This window comes from Engystomops pustulosus, chromosome 5 (assembly GCF_040894005.1).
Source record: "Engystomops pustulosus chromosome 5, aEngPut4.maternal, whole genome shotgun sequence".
NCBI lineage: Eukaryota > Metazoa > Chordata > Amphibia > Anura > Leptodactylidae > Engystomops > Engystomops pustulosus.
In genome coordinates this window covers 26,363,926-26,389,022 of record NC_092415.1, presented here as the reverse complement: position 1 = coordinate 26,389,022, position 25,097 = coordinate 26,363,926, and the positions used below count along the sequence as shown (strand labels likewise).

The 25,097-nt window shown below is 42.7% G+C and overlaps 1 protein-coding gene across 1 annotated transcript in view; it reads right to left on the bottom strand.

The window, feature by feature from the left end:
- Positions 1-1,497: 1,497 nt before the first annotated feature.
- Positions 1,498-25,097, bottom strand: part of NCALD (neurocalcin delta) — a 62,909-nt gene continuing 39,309 nt past the window's right edge. Inside the window, exons 2-4 of the mRNA XM_072151413.1 lie at positions 14,391-14,787; positions 6,028-6,133; positions 1,498-2,561 (exon numbers count right to left, since the gene is read on the bottom strand). Of these exons, the coding sequence (XP_072007514.1) occupies positions 2,464-2,561; positions 6,028-6,133; positions 14,391-14,768 (582 nt within the window). The 5' untranslated portion in view covers positions 14,769-14,787 and the 3' untranslated portion in view covers positions 1,498-2,463. The remainder of the gene's footprint in view (positions 2,562-6,027; positions 6,134-14,390; positions 14,788-25,097) is intronic.

The window sequence follows — 25,097 nt, the reverse complement described above, 5'->3', positions numbered from 1 at the left end:
GGGAGGGTCAGCTAGAAAGTACTACGAGGTGTAACTACACGGTATGGAGCACAATGATATGAGGTAACTGGAACTGCATGGACCTATGGGAAGGCGTGCATAGCGATATGTTACCCTATGGATTACAACAAGACTCTCGGATCTCTCTTAGGGTAATGTGGTGACCCATAGTAGCTAATCAGCTATTAGTTCCTAGGAAAGAACACCGAGGTACCCTAAAGGGGGCTTATACTTTTTACATATTGGGGTGATATAACAGAGCGCCATCTATACTCTTTGTGATACATTTAGGGGCAGATTAATCACTATTTCGACATTCATTTTCAAACCACTCAACACCGGTGATGAGCGAATCCAAACCTCAACCTGCACCCAGACAACAGCCCCAATTTTGGGCTCAATTCAGCCCATCCACTCCCCCCATCAATGGTGACTATTTGAGTGCCGTTGCGTGCACCACCATTTACTCTAGGATCATCGCTCACCAATGGTGTCAAGAACAGAACTTTCAGGTTCAAGTTTTGACAAAACTCGGCCAAACCCAAACGGGTCCACAGGTCTACTCATCGATCCGCCACCGTTGTATTGACACCCCCACTATCCACTGCACACAATCTTCTAAAGTGTCTCCCAACAGGAAACATTAGGAGAAGTCGTAGATATTAGCGCTTACCTTCCTCATCCAGTGATTGGCTAAGTGGCCTCTCCCAGTGTCTTCCTGAGATGTCGGGAGATACCCAAGAACTTAGGTACATTGGGAAGTGGGAGGGTTGTTATGGGTATATTTTACTGGACAACCCCTTAAATCTACACTACATCTTGTCTACACTATTATATAGCTGGCTGCTTTGCAGTATACTACACCAGTGCATTGGTTTCCTCGTTATAAGCTACATCGGTTTATGACAACTAGACATGACCTAGGGACAACCTTTTTTTATAGTCCTGAAGAACCCAGAACAACTCCAGAAACCTTAGAATCAACATTTGAAAAATGTTGTATGAAGTTAAAATTTACTTTATTCCTTCCATTGTTTTGTCCCAGGTTAAAAATTGTTTCGCCAAGAAGAATTGTAAAAAGGAGTTGACAACTGTTAGGGGGATCTTTCTGATTTTGGAATGACATTGCTGCCGTTTTTGAAGGTCATCCAGCCATAGACCTGAAAATGTGGATTCGTTCCTGGACTAGAAATGAGATAAAAAATTTGGGTTGGTTCCTGGGCTATTGTACACCCGGGGGTAGAATTGAGATAAAAATGTGGATTCGTTCTTGGACTTCTGTACACCCAGTGCTAGAATTGGGATATTTAAAGTAGAGGACTATGACTGGAGTTGCTCTTTATTAATTGTAAGGTTCCTCTCTTCAGTGCTCCCATAGAGGTCACCATTGGTACCTCCCTAAAGAAAGGCATCTTTCCTCAGCTGGGCTTGAGTCTATTCCTATGGATGGTTCCTATAGTGTATTATTCCTAGAAACTAACAGGTAGTGGTTGAGGAATCATTCGATTTCTTATTTAATAAATGAAATGACAAACAGACATCATGCTATACTCGAATACTAGGCAAAAACACACGTCCAGTCTTGCCATTGAAGTGCATCAGTAATGCAGCTGAGGATAATTCAAAAAGTCTGAATCTACTAATGCGTCATATCCCAAATTTCCCACCGGTCTGTTCCAAACTGTGAAAAGTTTGCAGCCTCCATTATTTTTATTACAGTTATTGCATAACATACTGATCTGACCATGAAGCCTTCATCTAGGTAGAGCATTGTCAACCCACGTGAAAAGCCAATACTTTTGAGAAGAACTTGTATATTAGCAAGGACCTATGGACACAAGATTCGGCCTCGTCTTGCTTCTACGATGACTGAAGATCCTAGTGAGTGAATGGATTGTCTTCACTTGGTTGCTTCCTCCGGAGATGGGTCTTTTTGAGTTTAGGTTGAAGAAACTGGATAAAGTTGATGGTCTTCACCTTAATCAGTCCTTTCCTATTCTATGGAGATCAGTGGTCTCCAACCTGTAGACCTCCAGATGATGTCAAACTACAACTACTCGGAAATTTAGGATAAAGGAGACCACTGATGTGGATTATCACATGCTTCCATCTGCAAACATCAGCTATAACATCTAACATAATACTAAACTAAGTCGGTCGAATCCTAACCACTTTTGTTTTTCAGCTCCATAAAAAGTCCATGAGGTGTGGCGGAAGTCTCAGTTATCCATTTACATAGTAAAATGGCAAGAATAACCGACGCAATAGTACAGAAAATGTCCTTCACCCGACGGTGACAACATTCACCATTCTTTGTCATCCAAAATAAAAACGAAAGATATCATAGAAGGAAGTAGATATGTTTGGCCATAACGTGTCAACACCACAACAAATTTAATTTTGGCAAAAAAAAATTAAAAAAACAAAAAAAAATTTGACGGGTTTTATCCAAAAATAAAATGTTCAGAACTGTCCGGCACTGCTTGGGTCACATTGAAGTAGGCGGACGATGGATGGATCGCTCTTTGCCCCTTTGATAAACTCCTCCAGTGAAAGTTTTCCTGCGGATAAGAAAAATTACAGATTATTTCTATAGTAAAGAACGGTTTATGGTAAACAGTCATGAAAATGCTAAAAGAGGAACTTTCACCACTACCTCTTCAAGTTGTTTGCATCCTCTAAAGGCAGTGGTGGCGAATCTATGGCACGGGTGCCAGAGGTGGCACTCGGAGCCATTTCTGTGGGCACTCAGGCCATCGTCCAAGGACAGAGTTCACCAAATAGGACCAAATCCACCAAGTCCCAGGCAACTTAAGAGATGCTGCTCTCAGCGCTATTTTAAAGCAACATTTCATTGGCTGTTAGGAAATGCGGGAAAAGTGAGAAGGTGTTGAAATGAACTGCATTATCTTTGGAGGTCATCCTGCTGGACCCACCATTTTTCCTCTACAGAGAGACCCTGGAGAGAAGTTACAATGAGAGTCTGTATTTGCTCTCCTTCTTTAAACTGTATTGGTGGCCTCAGGGGGGCAATACAATTGAAAGATGTGGAAGAACAGGCAGCAATAAGTTACTGCTTAAAATGCACTTCCCGGGAAAATAAGTGGATTTTGGTTGTAATTTGGGCACTCTGTCTCCAAAAGGTTCGCCATCACTGCTCTAAAGGGGTTGTCCGGGTTTAAAGAAAAATATATATACATATTTTTAAACCTGGATAATCCCCTTAATTGCTATCAGTCTACAACAATGGTGGAACAGTTAGAGCTTTTTTGTAAAATCCCCCATTTGACAGTAGAGAGACAAATTTGCATATTACCTGTTGACACTAACAGGATGGATAACAAAGGATACAAAGAGTTACAGTTGGCGAATGTGGTCAAAGGTCAACGTGGCTCAATGGGAATGTCTGAGACCAGTCCCTTAGACTCTGAAGGGATCGGTATTGCACATGCTCAACAAGCTGCACTGTTCATTGGGGGGAGCGGTACTTCCGATGGTTCCAAAAGTTGGACATTCTTTTTGAAAAGCAAATTAGGGCAAACTCAAATCCTTGGGACAACCCCTTTAAAGGGCTTAAAGGAAACATATAAACAAACTATCTATAGGGTTGAATTTGTACAGTTATAAATGTGGTCAGACAAACTCTGAATGTAGAATAAGAAATAAGGTTTGGAGATTAGGTGCATATGTACTTAGTGTTTCTCTCTGGTTTGACAGTATATTCCTTATATTGTGTAACCAATGGTAGAGATTTCGACTGTGAATTGTGTTAGCCCCTTCAAAGTGGTTATGCACGTTGGAATATCTCTTCTGGTAAGACTGATCCCCAGAATAAAATATGACCCCTGGTGATCACTTGCAATCTCAGAAAACTCAATAAGAAAGGAAAAATTCAGCTGCAGCTCCCCCACAGGAGAGATGAAGTATTGCAGTATCAAGCACCACATTGGGGCTTATTTACTAAGGGTCCCGCAGCCGCATTTCTGTCAGTTTTTCTGACTTTTTGGGGATCGCGCCACCGGGACAGGCATTTAGAGGGGATTGTGTTACATGCGATTGAATTTTTGCGCTTCGGTGCCGGCTTTCATGCAACAGAATTGGGGGGGCGGGCAGTCGGACTGAGCGCGGGATTTAATATTTAAATTGTGACGCAACCAATGCACTTACATGCACCGGGAAGAAGAAGGTGAACCCCGGAGGACCTGAGCGGGGAAGCGACACATGCAGGATATCGGCCGCACAATCTTAGTGAATCGCGGCAGAGTGCATGATCGTCGGACATTCCGGATCGGGGATCGTGACGTGGACAGGTAAGTAAATGTGCCCCATTGTCTTATTCCTTGGTCTTAGTTGGGACTTTTTGGTCTCAACTGAGACCAAGAAGTCTCCAAAAGCAGTTAAAGAAACCAGTTGAATTGGTGATAGATCTCCCCCTATACATCAGGATCAATGGGCTCTTTGGTTAATGGACCATGTCATGAAAGGTGACTACAAGTGCTGCTTTATTGCTAAAAAATAAGTTCTTTTAAAAGCCAAAGGAAGGGAATTTTTGCAAGATGGAAATGTGACTGTCAACTTTTCATGACCCAATACAAAGCAGCCATGATCAAGCGCCTCGTGAAGGATGACGGGCTCTGAATAATTCAGAACATGGTGAAACCTGTGGGTTTATCGAGCCTCCGCTGGAATCAGCACTTAGAAACAGATATTGCAAGTATCAGCCAAGGTAACTGGGACACAGGCTTTTCTGAGTAAGGATTACTACGTTTTATATAATTAAGGTTAACGGCACAAAGGTCTCATAAGTTCAAGAGAATTGTCCGTGTTTTACGCTGATCTTGAAGAAGGCAAAACCCAGATTATAAAAGTCGCCTCCTGAACTTTAACGGGAAACATTTATATCACTAGTCCGGGTACATATTATGTAGTCAGTTCCTTATGGGTGTTTTATATCACCATCCTCTACAGTCAATTCCACAAATAAATACTCAAACATGTAAGGCTGGGTTCACATCTCATGTTGGCCCTACATTGTAATGATACATTGTCCTGTTCCTCCCCACTGAGACCACCAGCAATCAGTGATTGGCTGTTGCACATGTTCAGGAAGTCTCCGGAGTGATGTAATTGTCTTTATATGGACGGTTACATCACTGGGGACCTCAGAGTGTACAGTCAGTGGAGGCCGGGGGTGGATACAGTACAGTGGCCTCCATCCCCCATAGTCTTTTATGGCCTCTGCATAACATAAACATCACTCAGCAGCAGGGAGCAGGATGTAGACAGTCAAAAAGGATGCATTCGACTGGTAGTATATGCCTATGGATACGGGAGCTTTCCTAGGGTTGTGCTGGATGTGTCAAAAAAAAAAATAAGATGTGAATATACTGTAGCCTAACTTCCAAATACAGCTCCCCTCTGTCCATGGGTAGTGTGTGGTATAACAACTAAGCTCCATTCATTGCTACACAGTGGAGCTGTAATACTAGCACAATCCATGGTCAGGAGTGGTGCCGTTTTTGAAAGAAAGTAGCCATGTTTTTCAAGCCTTGGAAAACCCCTTAAAGGGGTGTTTTATGCCCCAAGATTTAGTCCTTTCCCAGAGGACCATTGATCAGGAGGCATTGGTGGGTATCTTTGATTTAAAGGAACACAGAATTGTTGGCTGGAAGGAGCTCCCAAAACTTTTCAAAGTATCATTCCCATTTTACAGTATTAGAATCTCATTGATTTGAATAAATTGACACGTTTGGGGTTCTGTAAATGCATAATCAAACCAGCTAATTAACGGGGTAGCCCTACTCTTCATTTATGGCAACTGTTGAAAGAAAGAAGGGTCAAGAATGTTGGTCCTCAACATGCCCAATCCTTTGTTTTTGTCAGAGTTAGGCCAATTCTATAGAACTATTTTCGATATCGAGTTATTTTCCCTACTGTAAAAGCATGCAAATTTGACTAAAATGCAACTTTATGTTAACATACACAAATTACACACGTTACACTGCTCATCCATACGGAGACACATACCATCTCGGTTGGTATCCATTTGCCGAAAGATTTTCTCCGTCCTCTTCTCAGGTGTGGACTCGTCTTCTGGCATTTTCATTACGGATGAAACCATCTTGTAGATCGCCTGTTAGACAGATATTTCATTTATCAGTTCAGCATAACACACACTTCTGTATGTTTCCCTCTGAGGGTAACACATTGATATGATATGAAGTAACTCCCTCGTGTCTGCAGCTATATAAATAGTTTAGTGAGCGAGGACATCCGCGACCTGGAAGAGGATAGACATATCTCATCAATGACATCTGCTGCCTCCGTTACAAGGTTCGCTAAACCCAGGGGAAATTATGGAGTCAATAAAGAGATAAAGAATAAACAACATTTTCATTATGAGAATTTTTTGGAAATGATTTATTTTGTAGTGTAGACAGATCAGACACCACCGGCGAGTAAAGACGAGATCGTGAGACTAGAGAGTGCAGAACAGTAACATAACAAAGACATATAGGGGCACATTTACTGAGGGTCGGAATCACGGTTTTCCGCCAGGTTTTCAGAATTTTACAATTTTGCGCCGAATTGCCCCAGGTTTTTGGCGCACGCGATCGGATTGTGTCGCATCAGTGCCGGCTTGCATGTGACGCAAAACAGGGGGACGTAGCCATCGAAAACCCGAAGGATTCGGAAAAATCGCGTTATTTAAAAAAAATGTGTCGCTTGATACAACCTTACATGCACCAGGGAGAGGATGGTGAACTCCGGCGGACCTCTGTGCAGCAGCGACACCTAGTGGACATCGACCGCACGGCGTTAGTGAATCCCGGCAAGCTCCAAATCCGCATTAGAGAATGCGCCGCTGGATCGCGGACCGGGAAAGTAAATCTGCCCCATAAAATTCCTCTAGTGGAAAAAACTTCCATACTCACCTGCAATTACTGCTTTTGAATGAACCTTTTATGCTGTAAACATCTTTGAACTTTGGACTTTCAAGCAGGGCCGGTGCCAGCACTGGGTATACCTGGGAAAGTGCCAGGGCCCAGAGCTGCTGGGGGGCCCACATAAGCCAGTACATAAGGAATCCATTGGGTTGAGGGGGCTGTATCTAATGAAACCATAGGGTGTGAGGAGGCGTATATAAAATAATCATGAGGGGACTGTTTGATATGATAAACTAGGAAATATTTTAGGACAGGCGGCCTATTGAAACCTGTAGCCGACCCTGCTTTCAAGGCTGCAGCTCTTCAAGTGCTCTTTAGAGAATGAGTACAAGCTTGCTAGTTTGTATTATACACAGTATTGAAAGAACAGTATTGAAAGAAAGCCTTTCATAAATCAATGCAGTTCTGATGCTGCTATGATAACAGGACATGAATAGCTAGAAAGTTCTCTTTACAAATAAAAACTCAATTAAAGTTGTGGAGCAATTTGGACTTTCAAGGCTGCAGCTCTTCAAGTTCTACTTGGAGTTCTCATACAAGCTTGTGTGAGTGTGACTTATGCACAGCATTGAAAGAAGGTCTGACATGAATCAGTGCTGATCACAGGGCATTAATAGCTAAAATGTTCCCTCTACAAATAAAAACTCAATATTGTAGGGCAATCCTTACTTCCAATATCACAGCTCTTCAAGTACTGCTTACACACAACATAGAAAGAAAACCTGACATAAACCAATGCAGTGCTGATGCTGCTGCGATCAAAGAACATGAATAGCTAGAAAGTTCCCTGTACAAATACAAAGTCAAATTAATATTGAGGTGCAGTTATTTCTTCTAAGGTTACAGCTCTTCAAGTGAGCAGCTTTATGCTGAAAAGCTATTTGTTCTATACATTGAACCACTATAAAGCCTCTCTTCTCAGCGCTGAGTGACAACTATAGTATCCAACCAAGATCCTGTAACAGATTTCACATAGAGGGTCACGGCAGCAAAGTAGCTTAGTGTAGAAATAAGAAAGCTCTTCAGGATGAAGCAACCCATAAGATCAGGGCAGGGGTGAAGCATCTGTCCTGCAGAACGAGTGTGGGTCTCACAAAAGTGCAAGGCCACATGGAGCGGCTTTCGAAAACTAAAACTAGAATATTTTAATAAAGAATCCATAAACTTCACAGCCTTTATCTTCGATTTGAGGTCAGTAGTAGAAAGTCCAACCTATACATTATACTGGGGCAGATTTACTTACCCGGTCCATTCGCGATCCAGCGGCGCGTTCTCTGCGGTGGTTTCGCATCTTCCAGAAAGTCCGCCGAGGTCCGCCGGAGTTCACGATCCATTGCTGGGTGAAGGTAAGCGCGTGTCCAGTGACACTTTTTTTAAATGCAGCGGTTTTTCTGAATCCGTTGGGTTTTCGTTCGGCCACTCCCCCGATTTCCGTCGCGTGCATGCCGATGCGCCACAATCCGATCGCGTGCGCCAAAAACCCGGGGCAATTCATGGAAAATCAGCGCAAAGCGAAAAAATTTGCGTAGCCCGCTGTAAAAATGCGATTCTGGCCCTTAGTAAATGACCCCCATTGTGTTGATCCAGAAGAAGGCAAAAACCCTACAAGGCTGATGCCAATTGACCCAAAGCAGGGAAAAATTCCTTCCAGACCCCTAATAATAAAAATTCTTTATTTATATAGCACCTACAGATTACGCCGCGCTACACAGAGCTTGTCAAATCGGTCCCTGTTCCCATGGGGCTCACAGTCTACCTGTATGTTTTGGAGTGTGGGAGACAACCGGAAGACCCGGTGGAAATCATTGCAAGCACAGAGAGAATATACAAACTCATTGCAGATGTTGACCTGGGTGGTACTTAAACCCAACGCTGCAAGACTGTAGTGCTAACCACTAAGCCGTCGTGCTGCAAGACTGTAGTGCTAACCACTAAGCCACCGTGCTGCAAGACTGTAGTGCTAACCACTAAGCCACCGTGCTGCCCATATATGGTGGTCAGAATAACTCCCTGGATCAACAGAAACTACTAACAAAAAGTTTGATTCCCATACGATGTGAGATCGATTCCTCTACGAACATGGATAAATATGATTGACTTGCCTGAGGAGAATCCAACAAGATCCATTATGTTCTTGAAGTCTCATAACAACAACCTGATATCAGAAGAACCCGACTTACAGCTCGCAGGCTGACATGACTCACCATTCATCAATATGTCACTGATAAATCACACAGTGGATCAAGAAACAAAAAAACAAACTATTGTTTAGATTTGTATATTTAGATTCTGTAATATTTTCCATGAAAGGAGCATCCTAAGTGCTTATCCCTATATCTGTGGGTTTTTATGTCCTATAAACATTTTTATTAATGTCTTTCTAGGAACCTTTAGACTAGATATGAGGGATAGAAGCAGGTGAGGTTATGAAGTCTGATTAATGAGTGTGGAAATTACATTTTCTTTTTTGAAATCAATGCATTTTTATTAAGATCCTCAAATTTTTTTTTGTAACAACACAAGAAAGAAAATACATACAGACATACAAGCATAACCCTCCGTTCCCCGTGGAGAGGGGAGTCTCAATATTCGACCAAGCATTAGATCCGTCTCATACACACACACAATGGGGCAGAGTTACTAACCCGTCCCTGCGAGATCCCCGAGGTGCATTCCCCGACTCCAATGCACAGCTGCCGCGATTCACTAAGATCGTGCGCCCGATATCCTGCATGTGTCGCTTCCCCGATCAGGTCCGCTGGAGTTCACCTTCTTCCTTCTGGTGCATGTAAGTGCTTAATCTTGCGACACAAGTTCAAAGTTAAATCCCACAGTTTGTCCGAATCCGTCGGATCGTACGGCGGCCCGCTCCCTGATTTCTGTCGCATGAAAGCCGGCTCGTTGTGAAAAAATCCGATCGTGTGCGACATAAACCCTGGCGCGATCCACGAAAAGTCGGAAAACCTGACGAAAATGTGGCTGTGGGACCCTTAGTAAATAAGCCCCAATGTGCGCCACCAGATATACCGATCTGTCTTCTTTAAACTGTTTGGAAACACTCATTTCAGCACATTTATGGTGAATCTGTTAGGAATATAGCTGAAGTGAGTGTATACAGCCACCAAGGAGAAGAAAAGTAAGACATTCACATTGGAGCTTAGGGTCCACGGCTGCACTCCCCTCGGATTTTCTGACGTTTTCATGATTTGCGCTGCTGTGACAGGTATTTAACTGGGGATTGTGGCGCGGCTGCGCTGGCTTTCAAGCGTCAGAAATCGGGGGGGGGGGGGGGGGTAGCTGTCGATGAATCCAGAAGATTCAGACTGAACGCGGGATTTAATTTTCAAATTGTATCTCAAGATCAAGCACTTACCATATATACTCGTGTACAAGCCGAGTTTTTCAGCACAAAAATCCATGATCCACGATCCTTTGGGGACACAGCCCTGAAGTCTACTAAGGAGGAAAGCTATCAGCTGCATGGCGCTGACCATCGGCTGTTCAAGCAAGCCCAGAAACTGGAGCTGTTACTAGAGCAGAAGCCGTCCTGGTGAGTACAGTATGTGACCTGAGAATTATCTGCTGAGCTGTAATCTCCCTCAGGTGAAGCAATAGCTGTTTCCACTAAAAATATTAAAGATTAAAAAAAATGTTTATCTTTTTTAAAATCTGTTTTAAAGGGCACCTACCACCACGATTCAACCGATAAAGGTAGATCGGGTGGTAGTTGGATGAATGGGACGTGAGGATAGCCCTTTTTTGGGCTAATCCTCACGTCCCGGCTATCCTTTGGTAAACTTTAATAAGTCTGTATGTAAATTTTTTTAAGCGGCTACTGGGGCGTGGAGTAGCCGGACATGAGGCTACACGTCGCGGCTACTCCATGCCCCAGTAGCTTCTTTTCTCCGCCTACCATGTCACCTTCGGCGCGCAGCTCTTCGTAGCTGCCCGCCCTTGTCCGAATACTCTTGTCCGAATACCATGCGCAGATGCCGGGTACTCGGACGATAGCGCGCAGCTCCTTGTAGATTACATGGTAGGCGGAGAAAAGAGGATACTGGGGTGTGGAGTAGCCGCGACGTGTAGGAGGCTAGGGGGGGGGCGGCGCCAGCCATTTTAGTACTGGTGGAGGCTGCAGGGCATTAGAGTATATGGGGAGGCTGCCGGGTATTACATTACTGGGGGAGGCTGTGACCAATGTATTTCCCATGCTCGGCTTATACTTAGGGGCATTGGCTTATATTCGGGTCGACTTATACTCAAATATATAAGCTACATGCACCAGGAAGAAGATGGTGAACTCTGTCGGACCTGAGAGGGAAAGTGGCACATGCATGATATTGGGCGCATGATCTTAGTGAATCGCAGCAGAGGGTATTCCGGTCAGACAATGCACTTTCGGGGAACGCACCAGGACGGGGAAGTAAATGTGCTCCATTGTGCGCCACCAGATAAACCAATCTGTCTTCTTTAAACTGGTTAGAAACACTCATTTCAGCACATTTATGGTCAATCTGTTAGGACATACAGTTAAGGCATAAGACATACACGCTCATTTACTAAGGGTCCGAATCGCGCATTTTCGTCGGGTTTCCTAAATATTTCCGATTTGCGGCGAATTGCCTCGGGATTTTGGCGCACGCAATCGGATTGTGGTGCATCAGGGGACGTGGCCATCGGGAAACCTGACGGATTCAGAAAAAACGCGGAATTCAAAAATAAAATTTGTGTCGCAAGATCAGCACTCACATGCACCAGGAAGAAGAAGGTGAACTCCGGCAGACCTCGGCGCAGCAGCGACACCTAGTGGATATCGGGCGCACGAGCTTAGTGAATCCCTGCAAGCTCCAAATCAATGTCTGACAATGCGCCGCCGGATCGCGAATGGACTGGGTTAGTAAATGTGCCCCATTGAGTTGCCAGGCTGCCTCTCCGATGGATTTCCCTGGGTCTTGGGTCATAGGAGAGTAAATGTAAAATCTAACATTGCAATATTTTTCCATGACCATTTTGTTGCTTTACTTTATTTTATAATTTGTGGTTATTGTTTATTGCATGAAAAAATCCTGTTGCCACCCGGACACAGTCAACAATATATTGTTGACAGATATGTATCATTACACGTTGCCTCCCTGCTCGAGCAAACAATGCAAATTAAAGGTTAAAGAGAGAAAGCTCAATCCAATGTCTAATATCCTGAATAATCTTCAGCTGGTAAAGAACTTCTTCTGGAGCTAAATAAGTCTCAGTTCACACAGGGTGGGAACTGCTCGGCCAAGGGGCTCTATTGCGGTCCAAATGGTTAAACTATTTTAATCCTTAAATGGGTCCAACAGGATCTTTTTTTAATGCTCACCTATTAGGGAGTGGTCTTGCACAGTCTAACAGCCTGCAAAGCTGCAGTACGGAGGGAATCTAAAAACACACCCCAGAGCCCTTCTGACTCATTAGCATCATTTTGAAAGTTGATTTTAGAAGAAAGGAGGCCATGGATAAAAAATATAAGAAGATTACCACAGTCCCGGTGCCTGGATCTATGAGTAATGTCCCTGGTTTATCAGGATGGGTTTTTTTTTTATGGTAGATGTTCTTAAAACCTCATCAACTATTAGACAGCCCATGCTGCTTATCCACAGCAGCCGCAGATCTGAAGTGTGATGCAGGAATCAGGAGCTGAGGCAGGGAAGGCACACTTTTTTGCCACCCCTGCCTGCACCTCCATTAACGCTTTGCACCTACTTGAGACCCCTTACCGCTAACTCATATTCCTTATATTTTTAGTCCTGGAGCTTCCACTGGGAGTCTACATTAGAGCTCATCTGTATCAAATCAATAGATGTCAGGGATAATGAGCCTAAGCCCCAGACTAACTGAACTGGTGGAAGACCCCTTTAAAATAACACTAAACATATTTTAAAACATATTTTAGACATTTCTTCAGTAAATATGAATTCAAAATTCCTGGAAAACTTATTGGCATCCCGGGAAAGGGTGGGAAAAACAGTCAAAGTGTGGCTTAAGGGAACCTGTCACCAGGGACCTACTTTTCACTAAAGACAGGTTGTAGAAGCCCATTACACCAGCAGTGCAAATCTGCCTGTCTGCCTTCTCTGAGCATTTGCATTACAATATAGTTGTGTGGTATAACTTACCCTTGCATCCTGACATAATCGTCTGTGTAGTCACAGGGGTTGGGCTTTGTTTTGGAAGCATTTCAGAAAACAACATGTGACTTGTCTGTGCTGCTCACTCCTCAGCTCTCAGCCTGCAGTACAGACAAGTCACATGTTGTTTTTTGAAATGCATCCAAACCAAAGCCCAACCCCTGGGACTATACAGAGGATTCTGTCAGGGTGCAAGGTAAGTTATAACACACAATTATATTGTAATGCACATGCTTATATGAGGCAGAGAAGCATTTTTGCACTGCGGGTGTCATGGGCTTCTACAACCTGTCTTAAGTGAAAATGAGGTCCCTGGTGACAGGTTCCCTTGGTCTGGTCACGTCCCTTCTTCCTGTCTTCAGCATTTGTGTCTAGCCAGAAACAGGGACGAATTAACAATGCCATGGCCCCTGGGCTGTATGAATATTATAGCCCTTATAAGTTTGGAATCATTTTCTACATCTGGTACTAGAGTCAGCTTCTTGAGGAATGGAGGATGTGTCCCTCCTGCCTGCTTTCTATCTGTGGTTTCAGGACCTTTGGAGGACTTTAAAAGGTCCCAAAACGGCTCTTGTCTACATTTGTATTGAAACAGAAACAGATGTACAAGGATTTTCTGAGTCATTTTCTCAATTTGATGGGTGGCATGGGCCACTTAGAAAGCTTGGACACCAGGCTACTGCCCAAACCACCTCTATTATAATCCACTACTGATAAGGCCTGCTTTCAAATCTGCGTTCTTCAGGAACTTCAGAGAACCTTCAAAGATCCTGAAATGGCTCTTGTGTCCCTTTTTCAATATAAAATTAGCTTGGTGGTTTGGGGGGCCATGGGCCCCCTTGAAGACTTGTGCCCCGGACTAGCGCCCAAACCGGCTATATTATAATCCACTACCGGCCGGTAACAGGACCCTCTTCAGCCAATGTGTGTTATCCTTGTACCAAGGGATGTCCCTTCCTCTGGTAAGTGATTTTCCATGGTCTGAGGAGGTGGTGGATTTGGCTGCTAGAACAGAGTAAGAGCAATTTAATTATTTTTTGCCAATCCCGCACTGGACACTAAGTGGTTTTCCAGAAATTCTTGACAAATATTTAATCTTCCTATCTTAAGATTTTGTAAGGTTTTTGTTGTGCTTCAATAAAAACTGAGAAATATGTATAGAAATATTCCCCGTGTTCGTTTTATGGCACCACTGTTAACCTCCTATGTCCTATTTCTACAAATGTTTGTAGCGTTACATGGAAACATCTGTCGTGTTGTAATCCAGCAGATAACTTACCTGTACAATTTCCAACATTTCCGATTTGCTGATGTAGCCGTTTCCGTCCAGGTCGTACATGCTGAATGCCCACTTCAGCTTCTGTTCCAGCTTTCCTCTGGACGTCACGCTCAAAGCGATGATAAATTCTCTAAAATCAATTGTCCCATCACCATTAGCATCAAAAGTACGGAATACATGTTCTGCAAATTTCGAAGCGTCCCCATAAGGGAAAAAATTCCCATATATTTTCTTAAACTCCTCCATTGTTAAATGGCCACTTGGACAGTCTCTCAAGAAGCCCTTGTACCACTCCTGGATCTCGTGCTCTGTAAAGTCTGTGCTTTCTAGTAGGTCCTGCATGACCTCAGGACGCAGCTTGCTGTTCTGTTTCCCCATGGTGGCGCGTAGTTTTCAACTATAGGAAAAGCAAACATAAATAGTGGTAATTTTTTTTCACAAGAGGTAACACATCTACACATCACTATTACTTTTCAGAAAAACCACCATTGGCCTGGGTTGGAGCTGGTATTGCTGTTCTGCGTTTGTTACTTAAATCTGGATGACTTGCAGTACCAGGCACAAGCTATGCCCAAAACTGGTGATGTTGTGTTGTTCCAATCTCATACAATCCATGGAAGACCTCATGCACACCACTATTTTGCGGGCTGTGATCTAGCTCATGGCTGCCATAGAGGTCCATTGTGCACTGTCTAAATGTAGGTGTGCTCAATGTGTCTCACCAAACCGCGTCGGAGCCGGGCGGCCGAGCTGCAACATAGAACATAGGACAGGTCCTATCTTTGGACTGATTTGTGACGTCGTCGCTCACCCTCCTACATAGAGGGGAGGGGTGAGGAGTGTTCAACCCCCCCCCCCCCCCTTCCATCTGGCCTTATGGTTCACCCTGGTGAAGCACATGGCCATATGCATGAAGCCTTAGTAGAACCCTAAGGAGAGATGAGCGGACCCGACGTTCAGGTTCAACCACCTGACGCAGACATATTGCTAGATCGGCAGCCAAACAGCCAATCTGACAAATGGACAGCCCTAGCAATTAGCCATGGCAATGACGGGACGTGGCCGGGTCAGGTGGCCGAACCCGTTTGCGAACTTGATATAACGTCGGGTCCACTCATCTCAATTCCTAAGTTTGAAGGATTGTCAAACAATAATATTGATCACAAAAATTATAAAATGAAAATATAATCCATGATCCATGATAGCGCTATAGAAATATAGATTTATTATTAAATATTATTATAATGTGAAAAAATAACATGAACGGAATGCTTTGTACAGTATATAAGGGTAAGTAGATCAGTGTTGAAGGCTTTGTTCTGTCAAAATCCTGGATGAAGATCCTAACCTAACAAACAGGGCCAAATTGTATGATATTTTTACCATGTGACCCTGATTTTGTGTTAGTTTTAGGGATGAGCCAATGTTCCGGCCTCATGACCCGGACATAGTGCTGGACAGCCAATCCGGCAAATTGACGCCCCTAGCGACTAGCCATGGCTATGATTGGCCAGTGGTGTCTCTAGTTACATTGTTTTGCTCTTATAATGGAGCTGAACCTAAACCCCATTTCATAACATGCAAATGCTAAACAACAACATATAAAAAAAATATATAATATTATTATTATAATTACCCCACCGAATAAACCCTGTAGACACAAAATAAATGCAAACTCAACAAGGGCAAGAACACTTATTGCCTATTGAGGTTTACAAATAAGGGATTACACAATCTATTTATAGGTGGGAATTCTGCTTCCACAATGTCCCTTTTCATGCTCGGAATAGACTATGTCCTATTATTCAATGTCAGTGGTAAACCCTGAGGCATATTATATTGAACCTCTAGTCAAAACTATTCATTTGACTATTCATAAGATATATATATATACTTAACTCATTCGGTGCCCTTCGTTCAACTCATACTACTTACAACCGTCCCTAATAAGCTAAATAGGCTCGATACTGTCAAGTGGGCGGTCCTAGGTTGGAGCAGACTGGCTGAAACCACCCATTTCACAGGCAAAAAATAAAAAATTAGCATAACAACAAAAATAATTACCATATTCATTTAAATAATTAAAGATTGTCTATTGGTGCTGCGATTTCCTGCTGTGCTAAAGGCAGAAAGAGATGTATATTTTCATGTCTAGTGAACAAAGTCTAAAACTAATAGTAAAATCATCAAGAAAAAGCAACGTTAGAGTAAATGTGTAAATATACTGTTCATTATACATTCAATAATGATGGATGGAGGGAGAGTAAAATGGAAAAGGTGATCAATGTTAAATCAATGTGCAAAGAAGATATATTTATCTATTTATCTAAGATTATATACCTAGAAACATACCTTAAGATCATATGATGGTTCTGGGAGCTACAGAACTGGAGATACAGGAAGTTAAAAACATAGTTGGAAATGCAAGCTGCTGGAAAAGACCCAGTTCTGTATAATTTTAAACTGCCTATATGCCCAGTTCTGTATAATTTTAAACTGCCTATATGCCCAGTTCTGTAGCTTAATGAACCTCAATGTACCTCATGCATGTATCTGATCACATGAAATCACAGTATGCCTACATGGACTTCTACTCCTCTCCATCGTCCATGGAGGCTGCTGTGATTTCATGTGATCAGATACATACATGAGGTAGATGTTATAGATGTAAAAGTACCTTGGATGATGTAATCCTGGTCACATGACTTTAAGAGCCCAATGATGTAAGAGTGCAAGTAAAATTTACTATGCTTGACTCGCATAGTGTGATGGACTCATATCAGGTGAGTTGCATGCAATTTTACAAACTGATTTTTTTAACATTGCAGCCATGGAAAGGAACCATTTAGGGATAAGGGTGATGCTTTTTAAAGGCCTCCAATAAAGGCACAATTATTTGACCCCCCGGTAATTCGGATCACATATTAGTCCCAAATCATTATATGTTTCTTTCCCCACATCGCTCTTGCTCGAGGACTCTACCCCGAATACTGGACTAGAAAATGTTGGTTCTTTATGAAGTTCTACTTTTCAGATCTAATCCACTTAAGTGACAGTACAAGGTTAGGGAAAATGGTAAGAATGGATGTCTTCGGCACAAGCCGAGCTCCTATCACGACGCCGAGTCTTTGAACTAATCTCCGATGCACATGAAGAGGACGCGCTGCGCTACATGTTCAGCTGTATAAATATTCATGTGGGATGAGTCACCCGCTGCAATACCCAATCTTCCTGAGGAAATCCAGAAGAAATATATTCTGCTAACATTCAGCACAAACAATGCAGTCAGCGGTGGTAGGAGAAGTCGTCTTCCCCCTTCAAACCGCGTTATTAACGAAATTCATATAGCTCGAGTCCCACCATGACCACTGACCCAAAAAAACATGGACTTCGGAAGTGGCTAGTCCATACCAGACCGCTCCATATGAGCACATTACGATCGGCGCTCGATGGAGGTCAGCGTTAGCATATGAGCATACGAGCATGTTTATACCGGCCAATCAGTGACAAGCATTGATATAGATAGTGTAATGGAGAGGGTAATCTGCACCACATTTTGCTTAAGACTTTCACCATATGATGGATCCAAAGGGCAACAGATGGTCTTTATTGACCACTAATGAAGCTCATCACAGTTCTGCCAATGTCTTTGTCCAAATTAAGCACTCTTCCTGCCTTGAACTGTAGCACTTAAAGTGAACCTGTACACCAGGAATGTAATTTTTAAGCTGGCAACAGGTCCCAAAAGCCTATGCTATGCTAATTGTTAAAATGCCTTTGTCAGCATTCTGAATACTGACGCTGCTTTATAAAAATTTATTTCACATTACCTGGCTCCCTTCCAGCAGCATGTGGTGAGTCCTGGGAGACGGGCAGCTGCAGCGGCTTGTGTGCCTGTGTCTTATTCTCCTCATGCATTGTTTTTCTAATCCACAAAATTCACTCCCACCTTCCTTGCCTGCTTAATGCACATGACAAGAAGAGGGGAGGGTTGGAAGAGTGTGGAGGAGAGGAAGAATGCATGACAAGACTGAGACAAAGGCACACACAGGCTGCAGCTGCCCTCACCCTGGGGACTCAGCACACGCTGCTGGCAGGGAGCCAGGTAATGTGAAATAAGTATTGGAAGTATTTAGAATGCTGACAAATGCATTTTTGAGGTAGGACATTTGATCTAGCCTTGAACTGCCAATCTGACATCAGTAGTAGTAATGTGGAATCACTGAAGCTTCACCGAATTTTTCAAAAGATTTGGTTCAGTTCTGAATCTATGTGATCTGAACTGATTGTCCTGAACCAATTGTCCTGAAAATTGGTATTTAAGTCCTTTAAAACAGAGATTTTAAATAGTAGTTTTTTAATAATTATTTTTTTATTTTCCTTATGGCCGGTCCTTTATAGAAGTTCTGTACACTATTGTATGTTTCATCCGAAACTAAGAAGAAAATACTCAACTATGATCCGGGTAATCAAAAAAGGTAGATTTGTACCGAGTCTATGAATCAACAAATAGGTTAGATGATCTCTACTTATTAGCATAATAAGGTTTCTGCTGCCAGGTTAAAGTCCTGGATTCATACACAGAACCTGGTTCCTACCATCTAACAGTAGAAAGACAAAGGGACACATTTACTAAGGGTCCACTGTTGGGTTTTCCCGAATATTTCCGTTTTGCGCCGAATTGCCCTGGATTTTTGGTGCACGCGAGTGGATTGTGACACATCGGCGCCGGCTTTCACGCGACAGAAATCGGGGGGCGTGGCCATCAGACAACCCGATGGATTCGGAAAGACCGCGGAATTTAAAAAACGATTTGTTTCATAAGACAAGCACTCACATGCACCAGAAGGAAGAAGGTGAACTCCGGCGGACCTTGGCGCAGCAGCGACAACTGCTGGATATCGGGCGCACGATCTTAGTGAATCCCGGCAGACCCGAATCCTTGTCAGACAACGCGCAACTGGACCGGGTAAGTAAATGTGCCCCAAAATATTATTGAGTATTTTGCAATAGCAGGGACTAGAGAGAACATTTCAGCTTTAGTGGATGTCTATAGGAGGATGCAGAAAGGTGGAGCTGGAGTTGTGCACACTATTCATTCTCTATGGGGACATAAGGGAGCCAGAAAAAGGGCTCCTGATGACAGGTTCCCTTTAAGGCAGGATGTGTATTAATAGTACTACAATACTGATGTGAGTGTCTGATCATGCAGCGGATGACACAGACACAGAAGGATCGTGGTATGAGAACGACGCATACCTGGCACATGAGGTGGGCATGATAAATTACCACCTTATTTAGCCGAGCTGGGAACACGAGGAGATACTCACATTTTATTCTTTCTGACTCAAGTGCCAACAGACTGTGCAGCTCTCAAACACAAAGCAACAAGAATAAATCTTCTGGCATCAGCTACGTCGCTCCAAACTTCTTCACACATGCAAAAGTTGCAAAAGTTATTTTCCCTGTCTAGTATTTTCTGGAACATGACCCTGCTGGAATTGCTTCCGAGGACATAGAGGGGATTGTTCATTAAAGACCAAAGCAGCTGTTGTCTGGGGGAGAGAGCGCTGACATCAAAGACGCTCTCCGGAGGGAGTTTCCAGCCAGCGATGAAGCGCTATACTGCCACCGGCCACCGAAACTACTATAGGGGGGGGGTTAATACCAATAATAACATCCCCTTTAATCTAACGTAACAATTCCTACACTATAAATGAATAATCATACCAACCACAGGATGTAGGACATAAATATATCAAGAATTGATCCAAAACACCAAATTAACTAAAATACCATAAATCTTTATTAATCAATATCACGGCAACCAATGCAATAAAAACACACATCTAAAAAACCAATGATAAAACATGGTGTTGGTCAGTCCCTAATATCAAGTATATAAATATCACCATATAGGCACAAAGATTGCCTCATAAACAGGGCTGGCACCAGCACTGGGCATCCTTGGGCAAGTGCCGGGGCCCAGAGCTGCTGGGGGGCCCATAAGGAATCCATGGGGGTTGTAACTAATAAATCCATAGCGTGTGATGAGGGCTTATATAAAATAACCCTGAGGGGGCTGTTTGGTATGATAAACTAGAGAGCAGGAGGCCGTTTTAGTTTCAGATTTTTTAATCCCTCCATGTGAGTTCACTGCAAAGGGGCCCACTGAGGCTCTGTTTCCCAGGGGCCCCCTGAAACCTGGAGCCGAACCTGCTCATAACCGTGTCATAAAATGCTAATTATTTACCCACCAGGGTGTTTACCCACTGCTCGTAAGCACAAAGACGTCAGACCCACCACCATAGCTTCCCAAGGTATGTTTTGCTGTCCCTTCCTCAAGGGGGTGTGAGGTGACTTTTGTGCCTGCCTGATATTGATAAATAAAGATTTATGCTATAGTAAATTTGGTGTTTTGGACCAATTCTTGATACATTTCTATCCTATATACTGAGGTAGGTATGATTATTATAGGGGTAGGTTCACACAAAAGTTTCCACGGAACTGATTTTCAGTCGCAGAAATTTCTGCAACAAATCACACAAATGTTTGAAGAACTCCATAGACTAGGGCTAACCGAATGATAAATCAACAGTAACGCTATAGATTGGTCACCATCACACCTACTAATAATGTCACACTAAAGGGACAAAATAAACAAGCGTGGTTTTCCTTATCCCATCCTGTAAAACTTATTTGCATATATCCCAGAATCCCCTACGCCTACAAGACAGTGTTAATTGGCAGAGTCTCCCAAAGGATAACTCTTACTTCCTGACCCTAGTCAAAAGCCTCTCACTCAGCTAAACCAGTTCCCTACACTGTACTGAAGAGATGAAACCACATGGAAACAGCACTGTTTACAGTTGAGAGTCTGCTCCTTCTGGAATAGATATACTGGTTTGGTTTTAATCCTGCATCATGTCATAAGGCTTCTTGAAAGTCATGCTAGATGTCAAGGGAGCTGCCTTACAAGGCAGCTAAAAGAGGCATGGTTTTCCTTAAAACTTACTTGCATATTTTCCCAGAATCCTCTAGTGACGCGTCAATGGCTATAAGTCAAAACAAAAAAGAGGGTCTACAATTTCCTTCCCTTATAAAATTCACAATTCCCAATTTTGCCAGGGCTGCCAAACCATCTAAAGTCCCAACTAGTGTCCCAACTTTCAATGACAAATGTTTTGGGGAAAGAAAGGTTCACACACGTTGGATTTTGACATTCCAGATCCTTTCGGAGGTAAGCCAAAGCCAAAAAGAGCTTCTTCCATTCTCACTACTTAATACCCTGCACATGTATATATGGGGGTTGCAGTTGGAAGAAACTCCAAAAATTTGTCATAAAGAATTTGAAAAATGAAAGGATTTTAAATAGGTTTTTCAGGAATTTTGGTTGATGGTCTTTCCTCACTGACACCTGGCTCCCACAACGATCATCATTAGCATAAAGCATAGGTCCAGTTGGATCACGTGATGTCAGGTCACCCCTACAGTTGAGTTTCCCGCTCTGTGCTTTGTGTTTTACACCAGACCCCAACAAGTTATTGGTGTGGGAACCAGGCATCAGCCCCTCACCAATCAGGAAGTGATGACCTATGACAAGCCACCGGTCAGATTTTAAGTTTACAGGAGCAGACTACTAAAAATATTATCTAGAAAACGTTATAGAAAATAAAAGCAACAACAATATAAAGTAAGTAAATCTCAGTCGCAGTAAATAACCAATAGAAAGAAGAAATCAGCAGCCGGACTAGAACAATCGTGTCCTCAGCCCTGGGGGCATTTACTAATTTGATATTTCAATGATCATGACTCTTTATCACGTCTGGGTCAATACTCTGTGCCCTTTGTTGTCGGCTTCCATCTTCTCGAAGACAGTCGTTACAGTTGACACAGGGCACTTATGTCTTTACCGTCAAATCATTGACAACGATGGAGTAATATGTTCACAATAATCTAATTTGCTCTTCCCTGAAAGCTTTGTAGCATCTTAATGCAATTCTGCCCCTTCAATATTAGATACCGCTGACCCATAATCCGCTGTGGTTATAAAGTGCATTAACCCTTGTGACTCTGCAGAGTGAATGAAGAAGGTGTCGCTGCTAATTTAATTTTTTTTTTCAGTCCTCGTTGTAATTGTGCGTTAAGCGTTTGGCAGGAAATTAAAATCTTTCAATCGAGGCCTTGAGGCTTCCACATCATTTTCATTACTCACATGGCTAATGGGTTTGGGTTTTTCCATGCATTACTTTTATTCTGTCGTGAAATTGGCTTTTGTGCAAACTCCAAGTTGAGCAGCAAATTAAACGTTGCATGTTAAAGTGGTTTTCCCCCGATGGATACTTATATCTGTTTCAGAGTGTAGGGGAAGTGTCTGATCAATGGAGGTAGAACCAATGGTCGTGAGAATGTGGTCCTGCAAGTCCACCCAAGGATCCATTATCTATCCATCACTCTACTCTAGGTACACCAGCACTTAATTTATTTGGATGACCCGGGGGACGATTGTGGGTCCCTGTTCTCATGATCACTGCTGCCTTAATGCTCGGATTGTCATCAATCATACATCTATCCCTGAAAATACAGGGTAGGTGTACATAGTTGGAAACCACCTTTAGGAGGTTTTCCAATTAACCTGGAAATCCCCAGGCCAGCAGGACCGTTTTTCCATCCCCAAATCCCCTCCAGCCCGGAATTTCCAGATTACCTTGGAACCCCCTTTAACATCTATCACTTTAATGATGTTCTCATCATCATCAGAGGTTCCAGAGTTTGGAAGTCTTTAGAGAAAAAGTTTACATTATACGCTGTATAGAAACCTTGAGACTTAAGCTATACTTTCATACTTATAACGGTACAATCCAGAGATTCTGTTATTTTCAGTACTGAGTATCTTCCGCTGTGGTATAGTCACCTAGTATCTGTCTGCATGGCAATCCTTTGTATAGATGTGTCAGGTCGGGAAATCTTTTGTATAGATGTGTCAGGCCAGCGACAGGAGCCACGTCATCAAGGAACTACCATCTCCTGTCCATATATGGTGTTTCTACATCTCCCAGGGCTTCACCTGACAAACTGCTCTAAATTATTTCATGTTATTCAATTTAAAGGGCTATTCTCATCTGGGCATTTACATTTAATTGGATTCATTTGCCAAATGTAAACATTTCTTCAATTGGATGTTATTAAAAATAATGTTCCAGTGTGAAGATAATTTCTCATAAATGTCGTGATATGGTCCCTTAGAAACGAGATAGCTTCCTCAGATACGGCCACCTCTGCTGGAGGGAATGCCCAAAGAAACAAAAGGTTTTTGTATATGAAATGCCCGGGAGTTACTCCATGTCCTACAGTCGTCCTGTGGTAATGATTGCAGAATCCAGGTGGTCAGGCAGGGCTCAATAGCGCATGTCTGGCCCGCGCTGCCAGAGTGTGACGTGGTCGTATCCGAGGAAGCTATCTCGTTTCTAAGGGACAACATGGTGACATTTATTCGAATTTATCTTCACACAGAAACATTTTTTTTTAATAACATCCAATTGAAGAAATGTTTACATATGGCAAATGAATTCAATTAAATGTAAATACCCAGATGGGAAAACCCCTTTAATAATATGCTACCCAGACTGGGAATTGAACACACAACCTCCACCCTCTACCTGGCATAGAGATACAGAACCTCTATCCACTATGGACTTACCAAAGGATTAGAGCTTTCATAGAGTTACATCGTGAGAAAAGCTCAATGCACTGGTATATAGAGGTGAATATATATATATATATATATATATATACATTTGTATTAACATTATCAGGACACCCTTCACCTTGAACATTACTGATCACATGCGTTGAATCCATTGAATCCAGATAATACTTTTTTCTTTTGAAAGTATTGTGTCAGTATCGTGATACTTGACTGGGTATCGGTATTACCCTCAAAAGCCAACCCTGGTAGCCACCGATTTCTTCAGACATGCCATCGGCCATTATATTATTTTCATAGTCCCAACACTAAGCATGTATTAACTACGTCCAAGCACAAGGATCTAAAAATTGGGTTTGTATGGATGACAGATGTTTCTGTACAATTTTCCAGGAAGCTCCGGGAACTTTACACTAAACGGAGCAGCTATGGAAACAGAGACAGTTTCCTTAAGGATGATCTACGATGTGTTCTGCTGAATAGTCGCTGTGATGGACGGGGCTTAGATTACAATCAGTGAAAGTAATACTGTCTGGTGTTCCCTTTCTAGCGCTTATTAAATTGGAGCCGTAACATATGACTTCTCTGCCCTTATGTACATATCATTTAACCATTTCATATTTGCATGGACTAAGATAAGTCGTAGATGTATTTACAAGCTCACAGCCTACTAGAATGGCTTGTCTGTTGCTACCTAGGGAACACACAAGTATCTCTTCTTTCTAAATTACCTAGTTATGTAAATGATTTGAGAGATGTCATCAGATCAGGTCATATTAGGTTATGTACAGGTAACATGTAATCATTGCCGGTATATTGACCACATGCAACAAGTTCTCATCATAGAAGTGGGTAGTCATGTCTTGGTAAATCATGGACAGTATATTCCAGAGAATGAAAGTTATGTTTTCTTCTGACGTTAAAGATTTAACTCAGAGTAAAAGACCCGAGACAGATGCTAAATCTGAGAATGGAGAACTTAGATCTTTCGATGGTCTCAA